The 17509-nt window shown below is 38.4% G+C and overlaps 1 protein-coding gene across 4 annotated transcripts in view; it reads right to left on the reverse strand.

Annotated features, from left to right (window-relative positions):
• TENM1 (teneurin transmembrane protein 1) overlaps nt 1-17509 on the reverse strand; it is a 385653-nt gene that overhangs the window by 137760 nt on the left and 230384 nt on the right. For 3 of the 4 annotated variants that reach the window (XM_065411097.1, XM_065411096.1, XM_065411095.1), the window contains exons 13-15: nt 5996-6181; nt 4732-4755; nt 452-598 (exon numbers count right to left, since the gene is read on the reverse strand). In XM_065411097.1, coding sequence (XP_065267169.1) covers nt 452-598; nt 4732-4755; nt 5996-6181 — 357 coding nt within the window. The remainder of the gene's footprint in view (nt 1-451; nt 599-4731; nt 4756-5995; nt 6182-17509) is intronic. The other variant, XM_065411098.1, reaches the window with a different exon arrangement.

Below are 17509 nucleotides of genomic sequence, written 5' to 3' on the forward strand. Positions count from 1 at the left end.
TTCTGTTAGTCACACAAGAATGTTAGGACAGAATTTTAAATTTCATTTGTGTGTCTATTGTCAGTCTGACAAAGACTACAGTTCCTCATAAGGCATGTTTATAGTCAATGGAGTTATTTTAGGTTTTTTGGAAGGAAATAAAAGAATAACATAATTATTATGAAAAACATGGATTTTTTCAAAACACATTCTGGTACTATGATGATGGAGACCATATAAGCAGGGAGATAGATTTCCTCTCCAAAGAGCTGGCAATATAAAGGTCAGACCCTGCAACTACTCATTCATAGGAGTAATCCAACTGAAGTCAACGTGACTATTAACATTAGAAAGGGATATAGCATTGGGCCTCTATGATAGAAAAGACAAACTCACATAAAGACAAGATATGTGACAGCAGTGAATGAACTGCATAAGAACTAAAAAGTAAATAAAGGAGCATGTACAGTACCTCCATCGTTATCCATATTATCCCCACACACCATTTCCATGACAACGTTACATCCTGTGCCACTCCATCCCACCTGACACACGCAGTGCCATCCGTTCTGATCAAGAGTGCATCTCCCATTTCCATAACACAGACCCGGGCAGCCATCTAGAGAAGAAAATGTAAAGAACAAGGCTTCATGCAGGAGTTTCTTTCAAATTATAAATTGTTACAGAATGTTCTTTAAAATTACATAACAATATTTGCTACTTTCATATGATATCACAGTTGGTCTACTTTGGACATTCTTGGACAAATATTCAACTCTGCTTGCCTAGAAAAGCATGCCTAAGTTATAATGGCTTATTTTTTGGTGCCTAAAATCTTGTGGACGCAAAAACTCAGACGTGGGTGCACTAATAGTATGTGCACACACAAACTGAGTAATCAGAAGTCTAAATATCTGCTTTGCACTTACAAATAACTTCTATCTATCTTGGTTTTCATACCTAGTATCAATCATGTGCTTATGACAGAGTTTCTATATGAAACTTTGACACAAAAGATGAGTTTACAAAATGTACGCAAGTAATTTTAGGTGAGCGAATCTGGAAGCAGCAGATACTGTAGGTGTGGAAACCCACACAAACCGAGCAGGGCTAGGGAAGCCTTTTCTGATTCATTCTGAAGTACTTTCCTAGGGAAGGAAAATGGGTGTGTGCGTGTGACGTTGCAGTCTATATGGTTTTATAAAAATATGCTAATGAGTGAATATAATGTAACTGGAATATGCTTCATGCAAAAGGTCTCTTGTAAGGTATCTTTACAAAGCTTATAATCTACTGAGTGTGATCATCCTATTTGTATAAATGTACCACTCTTGTATCTGAAACTAGAAATATGAAATATAACTCGGAGGGCCTATTGTAATTATGCAAAGTGTGGGCCATTAATGGTGGTTTGGAATCTTGATGACTCCCATTAACCAGGACAATTGTCTGCAGATGGCTCTGTTTTACCTGCAAGTCTTTCTCTATACATGTGTGTTGGCAAGTGGGCAATGAAGTCTTGCAGTGACATGTGATCATGTCACCTGAACTGGAATCCATCTTTAACCTGGTGTCTTTCCATTGAGAAGGAAGGGGTGGGAACCAGAGAGGGACAAAGGATTCCCGCCTTATGCAAAAGAAATATAAAGGAGTGGAAGAGAACAAAGCAGGAAGAGCCATTATGAAGAATTCCCTAGCTACCACCTGAGCTGGAACAAGAGCTGTACCAGGGGAAAGAATTGTGCCCAGGCCTGGAAGGTGTCCAGTCTGAGGAAAAAACTTACTGAAGCATCTCTGAGGGTGAGATTATCTGTATTCAGTTTGATTAGACATAGATTTGCACATTTTATTTTATTTTGCTTGGTGACTTACTTTGTTCTGTCTGTTACTACTTGGAACCACTTAAATCATACTTTCTGTATTTAATAAAATCACTTTTTACTTATTAATTAACTCAGAGTATGTATTAATACCTGGGGGAGCAAACAACTGTGCATATCTCTCTATCAGTGTTATAGAGGGCGAACAATTTATGAGTTTACCTTGCATAAGCTTTATACAGGGTAAAACGGAGTTATTTGGGTTTAGACCCCATTGGGAGTTGGGCATCTGGGTGTTAAAGACAAGAACACTTCTGTTAGCTGCTTTCAGGTAAACCTGCAGCTTTTGGGGCAAGTAATTCAGACCCTGGGTCTTTGTTGGAGCAGACGGGAGCGTCTGGCTCAGCAAGACAGGGTGGTGGGTTCCCGAGCGGGCAGGGAAAGCAGGAGCAGAGGTAGTCTTGGCACATCGGGTGGCAGCTCCCAAGGGGGGGTTCTGTGATCCAACCCGTCACAGGGGAGTTTCATTGTAATGCCCCCTCCCACTTCCTTACAACTCTGTATCCAGACTCTGTATCCAGTTCAAATAAGACAAACACTTGCCCTTTGGTGGCTGTAGGAAATGTTTTGGTTCCTTTCTGTAAATTATGAAACTAGATCTAAAAATGGATCAATTGCATCATCCCCAGGGTTTGCAAACTCTGAATTAACAGTAATTTCGGCATTTTCAACTAGGTTCCTTGCTCAGTATGACAGATAGATAATCTCTTGGATGTGCCCACTTATGTCCATCTGCTTGTATAGTTTGGTGCCAATACAAATTTTTGTCAGATCTTTACCTTATCACACAGGGAGCCAAAGGACAATGGATGGAGCTTAGCAATCAATTTAACACTACAAGTGTATCCCTTTATAAACGAGTGCTTTCTCTTTGCCAGAACGGACTCACAGGAATTCAATGCCTCTCTATATCTGAAAGTGCATGTTGACACTTCTGCACTATCAAAAGGAAAAGATTTGATTACAAGAGGAAAGGAAGACTCAGTCTGCAGGGGTTTCTGGCAGCCACTAAAGGAGATATTGCAAAAGGTGTTTGGAACTGCCAGTCAAAGAGACAGAGCCTAAATACCAGTGGTCCACCTAGAGACACAAAATGGATGAGGTAATACCTTTTATTGGACCAACTTCTGTAGTGGTCCATCTAGTCCAGTATTCTGGCTCAGAGTGGCCAGTATCATGTGCTTCAGAGAAAGGTGCATTACAGAACAGCTTGCACACAGAGAACATTTTTTCCTAACTCCCAAAAGTCAGAGGGTGGTTTCTTTCCAGGATCCTTGTGTTTTGCTTTTTTAATCCTTACTTTTATAGCTCTGGATAGTTCTTGTTATCCACATAAATTATACGTCACACCATGGCTCCAAGATCTGCATCAGCTGCCTACTGGTCTCCTGGTAGAGTTTAAATTGTTACTTTCGACTTACAATGCCTTTAATTTCCTAGCCTCTGCCTACCTGAAGGATCACCTACCCCCCACAAGACATGCTGCCATAGTTGCCATCAGCAGGAATGCTTGAGCTATATTTCCCCCTCATTATAAAATAGAGAGGGTCTGCTGGTAAGGTGCAGTCTATAAGGGCCCTGGGACTCTAGAACTTGTTCCTCGTTGGTCTGAAATAGCTTGATCTTGACGATCTTCCAGTACACTGTCAAAGCCATTCATTTCATAGATTTTTTTTTGGAAAGTTGAGGGTATGTTCCCGTGGAGATTAAAGGGTCTGTTTTCCTGTTTTGATTTATTGGCCAGCTGAGTTAATTCATTATTGGTATATTTAATGATTATATTTTGCTGTGGGTGGTTGTCTTTTATGAATGTAAATCTAATAATTCTCAGGTAACCTAGGGCTTTTTGTATGGACATTTTTTATTGTTATTTAATTCTGAAGAGATAAAATAATAAATACATAAATAAGTGTCCAATCCTTTTTGGAATCCTGCTTCGTCTGATATCTCTGCTGAGAGCCATCTTCCCAGGGGATAGTGTGATTTCTTACACAACAGCGTGGCTAGGACTGAGAGATTGCTTCCAAACCATGAAAGACAGATATGTAGGGCCAGAAACAAGTCATAGGCCCTGCAGAGCAAATTCATGTCAAAGGACATGCACAGGGTGCAAATCAACACAGAATTTAGCTCTTTGGGTCTGGAATGGTTTAATAAAGTATTTCATCTCTAGCCTAGATAGCGTTTTCTGCCAAAGGGCAAACACACAAATTGCTCAAAGCAGCAACTAACGTGGGTGTGGGGTAGAGCAAACATTTATAAATCCCTCTGATAACTCAAAACCTCACACAATATTGTACAATGCCATATTTTAAAACATGCATTGTTTTACATTTCTCCCCCACCTCCAAAGTCTTAGAGAAGCATATTTCCTTCACAAATGAAACCTACTCTCTAGCTGCAGATGATAAAAATATGGAAATGTTGTTCTAATAGAAGGAAGGTTTGACACAAATTATTCCGGTAATACCAAGTCCTCAGTGCTGTCATCACTCCGTGAATGGAAACCATGAGCAGAAATCTGACTCGTCTCACGTAGCATATTACATATATATGGAAATTGGTAACCAAATGCGAAAGCAACATTCCAGTCATGCTTACTTTAGACACCTCTGCTTCTGATGAAATATTGGGACAATATAAAGAGCTAAGAATGCAGAATGTACTGATATTTTGTTAGACAAACTACACTTCTCTGTAAATATATACCTACCTATCCAGTCATCCATTTGATTTATCCTGAATAAATATTGTATCTTAACAGTACAGGAAGTGGGAGGCTCAAAAGGGAACAAGTCACACAAATACCCCCATTCCCAACACTTTTGTATCCTTTCATTATTCCGTTGCAATGCTGATATGAAAAGCTTACCTCGCACAGCATCTAAGTAGTGAGCTTAAAAAAGAAAAAACAAAACTGTGATAGATTGAATTTCTGCACCAGAATGAAAACAAAGAAACCATTTGCTAATAGTTTACCATACTTCGGTTAAGATAAAGTACCTCTCTCTTATTGCAAATCAAGTCTATTCCTACGACTTTGAATAAAACAAATAGCTGATTTTGTTATCCAGGATGTCAGAAAGGACTCATATAGCAATAAACAATAATTGGAGCTACACGTGTGTTCTTCAGTTATTGTTTTTTAATATTATGGGCACTACCATGTGTAATGCAAGCTGTGCCTTCTACTTAATTCAGTCATTGCTTAGTTATCTTCCTTTTAAAACCAAAACCAAATCTCTTGAACAAAATAATTTTTACTAACAATAAAGAAAATTCTCTTTATTTTTTTTATCAATTTTACTCCCTATAAGCAGGTATTATAAGGTAATTGAATCACTGGCTATAGAATTTTGCCATTTAATTAAATGAGGAAGAGCCAAATTTTCATAATACAGAAAAGAAAAAAGATAGGCACTGTATTTGCAAAGCAAGAAAGTCTGGACTATCTACCTCTCAAAATTAGGTATCCTGATCTCTTACATGCAATTAAAATGTTTAAGAATAAGAATGCTCTGGGAAAACAGTAATGACATTTTGGCAAGAAACACTATTAAGCTTTGTAAAAATGTGTCACATTTTATTAAAATATAACAATTAACATTTGTACAGCTGAGTAATGACTTCTGAAAAGAGTCATAAGCTTTAACTTATTAACAATATTGTGGTAGTCGGCTGCTGTAAAACCATCTCTTGTGACAAGCAAAATATTTAAATGCTCTGATGTGAAGGCAGCAGATTTAGAATTATTTAAGCTGCCTGCTAGTTTCATCCCCTCACAACTTCTATTAATAATTTTTACGTATTTTTTATGATTCTCAGTACCTATAGGAATGTAGCTCAGATGTGCATTAGAATGTAACCTATATCTATCTATCTATCTTTGATTTGATATTTCCAACTATTATTTCAGTACTGCTGCATGTAAAGCAAAAGCTGCATTGACCACACACTGTGGGACAAATACAGATCTGATGTAAGTGTGTGCCAGTCCATCAAAGTCAGTGGAGAGGCATCTCTGTACTCCAGGCCTGAATTTGGCTCTCTAGTTTTTCCAAGAGCTCTTCAAGTTGATGGCAGATCTTCCTATTAGCTAATCAGCCTTTAAAAAAACAACAACATAAAAATCTTACCAATGGTGCAATGATCCCCTTCCCATCCAGGGCTGCACTCACACTTCCCATCTTTGCACTGGCCATGTTCAGCACAGTGAGCGTGGCATGTACGTTCCTCACAGCTTGGTCCTACCCAGCCTTCTTCACATTGGCATATTCCTCTTGAACAAACACCATGGCTACCACAGTCCATAGTGCATAATTCTATATGGGATTCAAAGAATACATACTTTTAGATGGTAATTTCATGTTTTGTTATGGACTATGCATTGATAAGGCATACAGACATCCGTCATCAAGAGTGATTGAATGCAGGACTTTTATCATGGAATACAGGCTGCAACCACATGAACTACTCCTTCTTTAGCAGCAGGTAAGTAGCAAGCCTTATATTTGTTAGGGCCAGCCACTAATTGCATGCCATAGGGCCCTGCTCCAAAGCCCACTGAAACCAATAATAAGAGTTCCATTTACTTGGGTGCATTTTGGATCAGGCCCTAAGCCAGTGTATCACACATCCATCCCTGATTCTGATAGGTGTTTTCAGAAATCTAGGACACAGTTTTTATTTAAACAGTTCTCAAAGTACAGGGTCCAGGTGGATTGAGTTAAAAGACAAAGTGTGACTAATCTATTACAGCAAAGTGATCACACGGATATTAATCAGTTTGGTAGTAGCCTTCACTTATGGCAATAAAAGCCAATGAGCTAATACACAGAAAGAAAATAACGTATGTTAAACAGCAAGCAACCCACAGCCCTGGAAAAATACAATATTACTCACATATAGGCCCCTCATCACAGGAATATGTCCCAAATTCTGCAATGGTTTTCAAGGTCTGTGTTTAAAAAGCTTTACTCCTTGCCCATCAATAGCTGGCTGGTCAAACTATAAAAACTATTCCATGGTGACAAGATCAGTTCTTGCAAGTCATTTCTATTCACAGTAAATTTTTCTGCATGGATGGGACCCTAGTGAAATTCCATTCATAGTGAAGGAGAATTAAAAGTCCTGAATTGTTTCAATAAATCACAACATGCCAATTGCAATTCTACCTCCACTTAGAGTGAAGTTGTTCTGTGAAAAGAATGGTTTCATTATAAGAGGGCTCAATGTAGTTTAAATTTATTTAAAATAATTAGTGTCAGCAGACAGAATTTGCTTGTTATTCTGCAATTAACCTGCCAGAAGAATGTTTCCTCCTCCTTCTCAGAAGCTAGTTGATAGCACCATAAGTATAAGCCAAAATAACCATGTCTGTTCTGATTTAAAACGTGATTTAAAAAGTGTAACATACCAAATGGTGGAAAGATTTTCCCCTGACAGGTTTTAAAGAATGATAATTTCTTTCTCTGAACTATTATATATAAACACTCCCCCTTGAATGTCTGTAATGACAAAAAGTGACACTCTATAGGATTTTTTTTTAAAAGTACATATTTAAATTCCTTATCAATTTCAATCTTTCAACAGAAATAAAAAAGTAATGAAAACCAAACCATGCAATAACATTAAAGATGTTGACAGCTGTGTGATTTACAACATATGTATAGGAATGTCATTTTTAATGTTTCAGGGTCATGAATAGTTTTATTCAGCAGTACCTTTTAAAAACAATCTCTGTGTGTGTGTGTGTATATATATATATATATATATATATATATATATATATATATATATATATATATATATATATATATATATATATATATATATATATATATATTAACCTTATAGGCTACAAAAATGACAAAATTATGCTAAAATACAAACATATTTCCTTGGGGAATATATTGTAAGGGAGTATGAAAAAATACAGACAGACTTTAAAGTTTTATTGAAATAATTTAGTATTACTGAGTGCCGTTAGCATGTTGCAATGCACAACACTTATATAAATTAAATCTGGATAAAGTTGAGCATTTCTCCTTTGCTTACCTAAAGAAGAACAATTTTATTCAACAGATCCTTCAGTTGTCTCCCAAAAAGTGTTATGTCCACAAAATTTACTATTTTGGGTAAATTCTTCCAGCGCAGCAAATTACACCCATCCACTTAGCCTGAGAGTACAGGCCAGTTTCTCAGCTGGTATAAATTAGCATAGCTCCATTAACTTCAATAGAACTATGCTAATTTATACCAGTCGAGGATCTGGCTCAGGTTAATTTACACCACATGAGGATACCTGTAATTAGATAGGCCCAAATCCTGCACTATTGCTGCTTTTCACATGTTAACTTAGCCGGACACAGAAGGATCAGCCAGGTGTAGAGAGATGGTCTGATAATATAGTGCCATTGTGGTGACTCCTACATCACCTCCAGCCATTGTCAGCATATCAGATGCAACAGGGTTGGAGAATCCACACTGTTCAAGTAGACTAGAAATATGGCAATAATAGTTTGCCCTTGTCTAATCTCATGTAACAAATTGCAGTGAGTAAAATCAGCCTTATGAGTAAAAGATGTGGACTGGATGGCCCAGGATATTGTTATTGCTTTTTCTCAACATTACCAATCTAAATCTAGATCACCAATTAAAATGACAGCCATTTACTGGCTTGGATGAAATGAGTAGAGCAGATTGAAAATGGAAACAAAAACACATACTTGCAAAAAACTTCAAAAATATTAAGTCATGTTCTGCATTCCATATGCTGTGAAATAACCAGTATAACAAGCCCAGGCTCTGTGTGTTCTCTCTGTTTCCCTCTTCTCCCATACCAGCAGCTCTGAGTACTCCCATTGCCTGCCTCCCTCCATTCCAGCAACCCACATTCTGCCCCCCATGCCAGGGGTTCTCTGTGCCCCCTCATTCTCCTCTAATCCTCGTGCCCCTAATCAGATGCCAGTGGCACCATGTATCCCCCATATCTGTTTCAAGTTTTCAGATTTTCACCAAATTCAATGGGGTTCTGGGCACTGATGCCTAGAATATTTCCTGACATTTTGGAACAGATCAGATGCAGAGTTCACAAGTTATTGCCTTGCACTGGGACAGAGAAAGGCCATCAAATTGAGTGTAGGGCCTCACTTTGCTCAGTCAAAAGGACAACAGTTCTAGAACAGTGATCTCTTCATATATCTTCAGAAGTCAAAGGAAAATTTGAAAACAATTCCTGCCATGAACTAATGAGGGCAATGACTGCGCTGGAGGACGGACATTGTTTTCCTTTGAAAGCGAATTGTGAACTTCAACAACATTTCTCTGATAATAAGGCTGCAAAGCAGAGAAGATACTTCGTTCAGTTGCCTCTTCTTGCTCAACCGCTTGACACATCAGCACTCTGTGGGCAGAGTTTGAACTCTCAGGTTTCCATCATTATTTCAATTATTTAATATTAAGCTCCTAAAAATGTGGTTTAAAATGACACTAGAGATGGATTCTTCAGGCTGGGAGATCCAAGCACAGTTCTCATGATTGTCCATAGATTTCTGTTCTCAAGCAAGGCACCACAAATCAAATCTAATGACCATCCTAACTACAGCAAAGTAGCACAAGCACACAGAAGATTTCAGTTTAAAACCAGTAGCTCGCCTAATAAATATGACTAAGCATGCACTTTCAGTTCAAGCTACCTTGTTTTGAATAACCAAACACATAAACTCTTTAGTTTCTTCTGGAAAAAACATGCATAAAATCCCCCAAACTGGGAGAAACACTAGCTGACTACATTTCTGTTTGTCCTGGTAGACCATGTTCGCATAGGAGGTTGAACAAAAGAATACTCCACAGTGGATGGTGCTGAGATACTACAGTGATGAGCAGAATATAAACCCCCCAAATAGGTAGATGGTCCCAAACAATTCTGTGCATAAATGTCACATCATAAAAAAGCCAAAAGATCATGTAATTGCTATATTGGACCCTTTGTTAAATTATGTCTGTTCTTCCTTCCACAACAACAGATGCTTTAAGGACTCAGAACCACCCCAGATGAGCAGTGCTCTAGGAACCAGAGCAGCCATGCAAAATATCCTGGATTTAACTGAGCCTGATAGGCAAGTGTCAACTACTATGGCTCCGTGAAGACACGATTATAAATTGAAATGAGAAGAAGCCAACCAGAGAAGTAAATTAGGAAAAAACTGCATTTCCTTCCACTCCATTGCTCCTTAAAATGCATAATAAAATACTATAATTTAAAAAAATCCTCTTTGGATTAAAAACGTGAATTCTATTGGGCAATATCCCACCAGCCTGAGGCTTTGTGTATTATATTCCATTGTCAATCACTTATACCACCTATAGGGTAACACACTCTATTTGTGAAGCTCCTTCTCTACATAGAAGAGTTTAGGCTTGTCACTTTACATAATGGATCCGCTAATGAAATTTCCTGCACCTCCTTGTCACATCTCTAAATCTTCTCTGTGTGGTGTTCTTCTGCATGGCTTGCCTTACTGCACAGAAGAGAAATGGTTCAGCTGTACTTGGACTTTCTATAACTGTGCAGGTGTGTGGGGGATTGCCATTTGGCTAACAGACCAGATCCTCAGTTGGTGTAAATTTTCTGATCTCCATTGAAGTTAACTGAGCCACTACAATTACACAAACTGAGGATCTGGCCCAGGGTTTTTACCTGCACTGCACCAGTTTATAACTGAAACAAGATCTTTGCAACCATAAGGGCTAGGGACTTCATTTTGTTATTAAATAAAACCTTAGGTTCTGCAGAAACTGACAGGACTTCTAGCAATGTGTTGGAAGAGTGCTGGGAACTGGCTCAAACCAGTGACCATTCGTGACTTTTTTGACAGGTGAGGCACAGATCACAAAAGAGTTATTTCCACTCCCACACAGTGTATAATTTAGTGGTTATTAAAAGGTTAGTTTATTTCTAGTGATAAGCAACAGGCGGATGTGGGAACAGGAGCTGCTACTCCCTTTGCTACCCAGAGGTGACAGAGCACAAGGTGCTCCCAGGGCTCGGTGGTGGTTCATTGTCCACATGCACAGGGTCCACCCCCAGGGGAGGGGCCCGGAAAGTGCAGGCCCCATTCCCGCCCTCTGCAGCCCAGACTTAACTTCTACAATCCTTCCATGGCCTGACCAAGCACTGGTTACCACAGTAATACCCTTATAAAGTGACTCCTGGGCATGGTAAATTGCCATGGTAGCAAGACAGCTTCTTGAGGCACAATTAGCTATATCAAGATTTGAGCCTCATGCATCAAGCACTACATTCTTCGAACTTTCTTACATTGCATTTCGCTACTGGAGAGAAAGAGCTGTGACATTTAAATCCCATCACAGTTTGTCCTCAAATCTGTATCTATTCAGCAATTAAATAACATAGAATAGGCAAAATTTATTTTGTAGCTGTTTGGGAATTCTTGGTTAAGTTGTGCCCCACTTGCCTCAGCTGATGAGTGCCTCTGGCTCAAACTGACCCCGGCTAACAGGCTTTTATGAGATATAGTCTTATGTATATCACATCTAGCATTCAGACTCCTCAGCCTTCCACCAACTAATGAGCAAGCGACGTCTAAAAAACCATGTTCAACTGAAGCAGTTAGGAATCTTTACTGACATGTCCTTAATTCTGAATGTTCATTAATTTTGTTAGAAGACATCATGTACAGTCTGAAGCATTATTGGTAGATATTCTTGAAAATGAGACAAATATGTTGATCATTCTGGGGCTAATCTAAAAAGCATTAAAAATTCACTTCATATTCTTTATTTTAATTATCTAAGTCAACAATGAGTTCTCTTAACTGTGTTTTATAATAAGTTTCTAATTGCATAATAGGAAAAAGAAAATTAAAGCTAAATATTTTATAGTTTCTAATGATAAGATTTCTATGTTATTTCAACACACTTCAGGAATAACTCAGCTAGAACATTATGTTAAAATATAAAAATATATGTCAACAAAAGTTTTCAAATAATCTTAAAATAAAAAACACTTTCATTTTACTTTCCCACATATTTAAATGATGAACCTTGTGCTACAGATATTCTAAACCCTTAAGTGTCATATTCATAACTTGGAAATCCATTTATTAAAAAATGGATTTCCATAAAGATTAGAAATTAATCTAACCCGACTTTTACCCAATATGCTTAACTGCTGGAGGCTATGAAAATTCACCTATCTAGGCCTAATAAAGAAAGTTTTTTTTCAATTTAAATATACATTGCATTTAATAAGCTTGCATAATAATTTCAACAATATTCCTGAGCTTTTTAAATTACCTGCCTGCTGTGTCCTGGAGACAACTCTGTTCTGTCTTTCATTTTTCAGCAACTGATTTTATTAATATATTTTTTTCTCCCACAAAAGTTCAAAAACTTAAATGCAAGTTTCAAAAGTGATGGAGCTATTTCTGAATGACACCAAATGGAGGCATTGTCTACACTAGAAAAGGTTCCAGTTCCCCAAATGAAATAAGTTATATTGGCAAAAGGACTTTTTGCTGGTATAACTATGTTTACACTGGGGCTTTTGATGGAATTGTTGTGTCAGTTAGGGTGGTGATGGAAACAATGGACTTCCTTTTATACTTCACAAACCATCCAACGTTTTTACAGACCTTCTCTCTCTCCCCCATCATTTTCTTTCTGTCGCTTTGTTTTCTTGATTTCTTCTCATTATTTGGTCTGATTTTAATTTTTCTTATTCCCCCATGGCCTACAGGCTTTAAAATATTGTCTTATTGCTGGGAAACACGCTGCTAAGGTGTTTACTATGGGATGAAAGATTAGACTTAAACTGTTTTTAGGCCAGGTTCTCTTTTGGATCATTGTCTTCAATGCAGCCATGCTGATTTAACATGAGCTGAGGAGCTAGACCTGTATGTGAAATGTTTTATGAATTAAAGACATAATATATAATAGTCCAGTATAAGTAGACCCTAGACTCTAATTGGACTGTTAACACTCATGACAGCAACTGCCTGAATGGTTGGCCAAGAGGAAGAGGAATGGGAATCAAGGAACCTGACTGATACCCAGTTTCCTCTCTCTCTTCTGTGTTGTCTGTTTGTTAAATTTGTCCCAAAAATCATTACTGCAACTGTGATTAATGGTGGATTTATTGGAAACTGCAAAATGTTGGATGCTTCCGCTTTTAATTGTGCCTAATGAATACAGACGATTGTCATGCCATTGCTCATGTTAAGGAATGCCTTACTCAATGAGCAGTCCCATTGGTTTCTAAAGGGTTACTCATGGAGTAGGATACTCCTCAGTGAGGAAGGCCGGCAAAAAATCAAGGTCTCAACATCAAAGTATGCTGTGTTTGGGTTACACGCACTGAAAACCATTATCCAGATACTTATTCAGTACAATATACCCCATCAGCACAACATGACCACCTATCCTGCCCATATGGAAGAGCCAGCACAAACCCAAACAATCAGTTTCACTTTAAATTTAACTGTTAGCTCTTCGCTTTTAAGCTTAATTCAGAGAAAATATTTGTGACGTATCATTTCTCAAACTTACAAGTTAAATTTCTTACATTTGTACCTGCCATGAGGCGTTCCCATCCAGCATGCCCCCTTGCAGCCGTTCATGGCTCTGTAGGTATATTGCAGTCAGGGACCCTCAGGTTTTTTCAGTCAATTACTCGGACTAAATTGGTTCAAGACATGTACCCTTTCATGAGGTCTGATTTATTAACTCCTTCTATCTAGTGTAACTCACTTTGGTTAGTTGCCCTAGATCACTCCAGTCTGGGTGCACAGAAAATTCCTAGTCACCTCTTTCAAAACAGGTGTCCTCAGCTCTCCTCCTTGAAGCTGGGCTATAAATTAGCCAGTCCCTCTGTCTCTTCTTAAGCCAGGAGTCCCCAGCTCTCCTTCTTGGAGCTGGGTTGTAAGTAGGTTTGGAAGGATTTGATTTGATTGGTAAATATTGGTAAACATTAATTTCACCACATGCACACAAACCATGAAAAAATATTTCCATCGATACTAACTGAAATTTACAGATAGGCAAAGTAAGAAAAATGCTGCTAGAGAACTTATTAAAGTTTGATTTAAGGACATTTACTCTGTATACTTTGACATATGATATTGGCAATTTGTGTTTAACGGTTATAACATTTTAACTTTTTGAATCTCAATGTCTACTGCCATTAAATAAGTATTGTCTGCCTCCCATTGTCTGAGCTCCTCATAAATTTCCCACAACTGTGAAAATTTCTATTGATACAAATAAAAAAAATGCTGAAAAGTAAACATCAATATTATCCATCAAAATTATTTAAAAAAATAGAATTCTACCAATCCTAGTTTTAAATTAGCCAGCTGCAGGATTTTAGCCCACTTCTCCCTCAGCTGGCTTCTTTCCCCCCAATTAGCCCTCAGAGGGTTCAGCAGACCAGTGTTCTCCTGCTGGTGTCTGCCCTGCTATAAGGGAGGGGGCAGCATTTATGCTGGCCCCATCCCCCAATTTATCTCCAACTGGTTGGGTAAGAGGGGAACATTACTCCTCCTTCTCCGCAAGGCTCCTGGTCCCAGGCCCTTAAAGACACAGGGATGAGATTTCCTCCCAAGCACTACTTATTCCTGGGACACTTCCTCTTTATCAATATCTCCTAGATCTTTGTGTGTGTGTGTGTATCTGTATCAGACCTTTCACAACCTTAATGGGCCACTCTACATGATGGGGGTGGGCTGACCACTAGGCACCACTATCCTGAAGGTAGGCAGACTACCCCATCATAGTGCCACAGCCCAAACCACATAAAATAAAAAAACATTGGAACTAAAGATGCTGTATCTTTTTGTATGTTACTCATAATAATGCCTCCCCATCACTGGAGTAACTGTATTAATTGCTTTCTGGAAATAATCTTACCCCATCTCAATGGATACATTTATGATGCATTAAGTACTCAAAAAACAGTTTTCCTGATTTCCATTAGGAATGCTGCCATCAACAATCCCACCAGCTAAGGTATTATAGGGTATAGTCTGCTCACCTTATAAAATATCTGCATGTAAATGGATTTTTAAAATTTTAATACAATTACTCATAATGCTAGACTAATTTGGAAAATACCTTTTGCAAACTTGGAGCCTTAATTTTCTTGACAATATGTGTAAGAAAATAATCACTGGACAGACAAAGAAGTTTTTCTGTCCAGTTTTATTTCTCCTCATCTGTGGAATATTTTCTTCCTGATCCAAATCCAATTTGTATATAAAAAAACCCAACCTGTATTGATTTTTACAGTTCAAAAATCTAATCAATGCAACCTTATGAATCTGGACTGGCAATGGTAAACATACCAATAGATATTTCATTTCATGGAACCAAAGCTCTGGAAATTGATACCACTGAGAAGCATTAACACATTCACCATTGGGTATAGCTTTGTTTACTAAGCCATGATATTGGTGTAAAACAGAAATACAATTATGCTGTGTCTGACTCACAAGGGGTTTTAACAGCAGAATTTGTCTCTTTCTTCTTTTTTAGATCTAGAGCTGATACAGGTTGACAGGTCAGATAAGACTTGTGGGAAATGTTTTAAAATAAATGAACAGAAGCGTAATCTAATAGCAGGGAAGATTACACTGACACAGGGGTGAGGGGGGAACCCCATAGTGCTCTGTCCAGACTAACTGTTTTATACTGGGCTTCTCAAGTAAATGTATGTGAGGTTTCCTTGTCAATTATCTCAATTACTTTGTTTCAGCCTTACATGCTGTAAGCAGAGCAGCTACACAGTGGTCACTAGAGATTCATGCTCTGGCTAACAAGCTCGGTAAACTGCTTCCCAATAATCTGGGAACAACAGGAGGAAATTTCTTTCAGTGCATATAATTTTCTATGTATGGCTTGTTCAATCAGAGTACTAGCGAGGGAGCAGTGCAAAAAAGTGAATTTGAGCCAGTAATGAGTAGGATAGAAGAACTATTATAGAAACAGGAAGACAAGGCTGCATGGAGGAATTCACTAGTAGAAGGAAAATGCAATATAGGGTTCCTGAGGCGTGAGGCCCACAGATGCAAGATTGAAGCCAGAAGCCGGGTAGACATGAAGGTTGGGGAAAGAAGTGAAACCACCGAGTCAGTGCTGTACCATGACATGCAAATGGGAATCAGTGAAAGACATTATAGATAGTAAAGTTAGTGAGAAATGCGTCCAAGGAGGCCTTGTAAGTTGACCAAGCTGTTAATTAGAAAAAAATTAAATGGGCAAAGAGCTTATCCATTAGGTAAGTTTGGTAAAGCTGACAGAGATGGGCTTAACTGCTTCTTTAAACCCTGAGAACGGCCATTTCTGGGAACAGGACTGGATCAGGAATTTTCCACAGTTAAGACCAAAATGGTTCATGGATAATTTGAGAATAGGAAAGTTATTAATTATTATTATTATTATTGAAAAAGGCTAAATTCAGAGACTACATGATTCCCAATGAATTATTTAATCAGTTCTATCCTTAATACTAAATTAAGAAGAAACATGATTTTAAAGTACTGTTTATACATAGTAGACAACAACTGCAATTCACTCAATTAACCTTAGAATATGGCCTACTAAGAAAAATGACTATGCAAACATTTAACTGACCCAGTAGACGTGCTCTCTGTGTGCAACCTTCATAGATTTATCTGACTGTAGTAACAAAAATACATTTCTACTGCTGTTTACTCCTGCTACCCCTGCGAAGCCAACACTGCTGAGAGGGAGGGCACTATTCCTTATCATACATAATCGAAAGAATTATTTACTAACTTCAATTCAAATGCAACTGTGCAAACCCAAAGGCAGCCCCAGGCCTGCATATGTGCAACTGATGGCTAAGTTTGGACGGGAGATGATGCTGAGAAATAAAGGACACAGTGGGTATGTCTACACTGCACTCTAAGCCTGGACTCTGGCTCAGAAAAAATCCAACAAATCAGTCTGAGTCAGGCCAGCAAGTACTCAGGACATGGGTTCTAGGATCCTGTTGGGGGGTTTGTCAGAGCCCGAATTCTGCCATGACTCAGGTGCAAGCCCTGTCATTTTGCAGCAAGGATGCAACTGATGCTGCAGACCCATGCCAGGTGATCTGTGTAGTGCCGCATAAACGTATTAACACACTGTGAGATGGGTTCAGGAATTGTAAAGCCAGGTTTGCAATATAGAGTGGACACTCAAGCACAGGCTTGGAAACACTGAGTCCACAAGCCTGGGTCCCACAGACCCGGGCTTAGTAGACATACCCAGTGTGACTTTCAGAGCCTAAGTTGAGGGATCTGGGCTGGCAGTTAAAAAAAAAAAAAAAAGTATCTTCTTTTACTTGTAAACTGAGCTAATTTAATATGGAAACAAAGAGACGATGTCCACATTGCTATGTTAGAGTCATTTTTCAGGGAAGAACTACACTTTGCTTTAACAAGATAGCAACCCTATGAGCTCATGAAATGTATTATTTGTATCTCAGCAAAGACATACAGTATATGTGAACACACTCCTGAAACAGCCATAGCTTATGACTAGGTACAAAGCTCCATCAGTCTCCCACCTGATTAAAAAACTTGCAGCCCACTCTCCTAGCACACAACACTGTACCATTTTTCTGA

The sequence above is a fragment of the Emys orbicularis genome, chromosome 9 (assembly GCF_028017835.1).
Source record: "Emys orbicularis isolate rEmyOrb1 chromosome 9, rEmyOrb1.hap1, whole genome shotgun sequence".
In the NCBI taxonomy this organism is placed as follows: Eukaryota; Metazoa; Chordata; order Testudines; family Emydidae; genus Emys; species Emys orbicularis.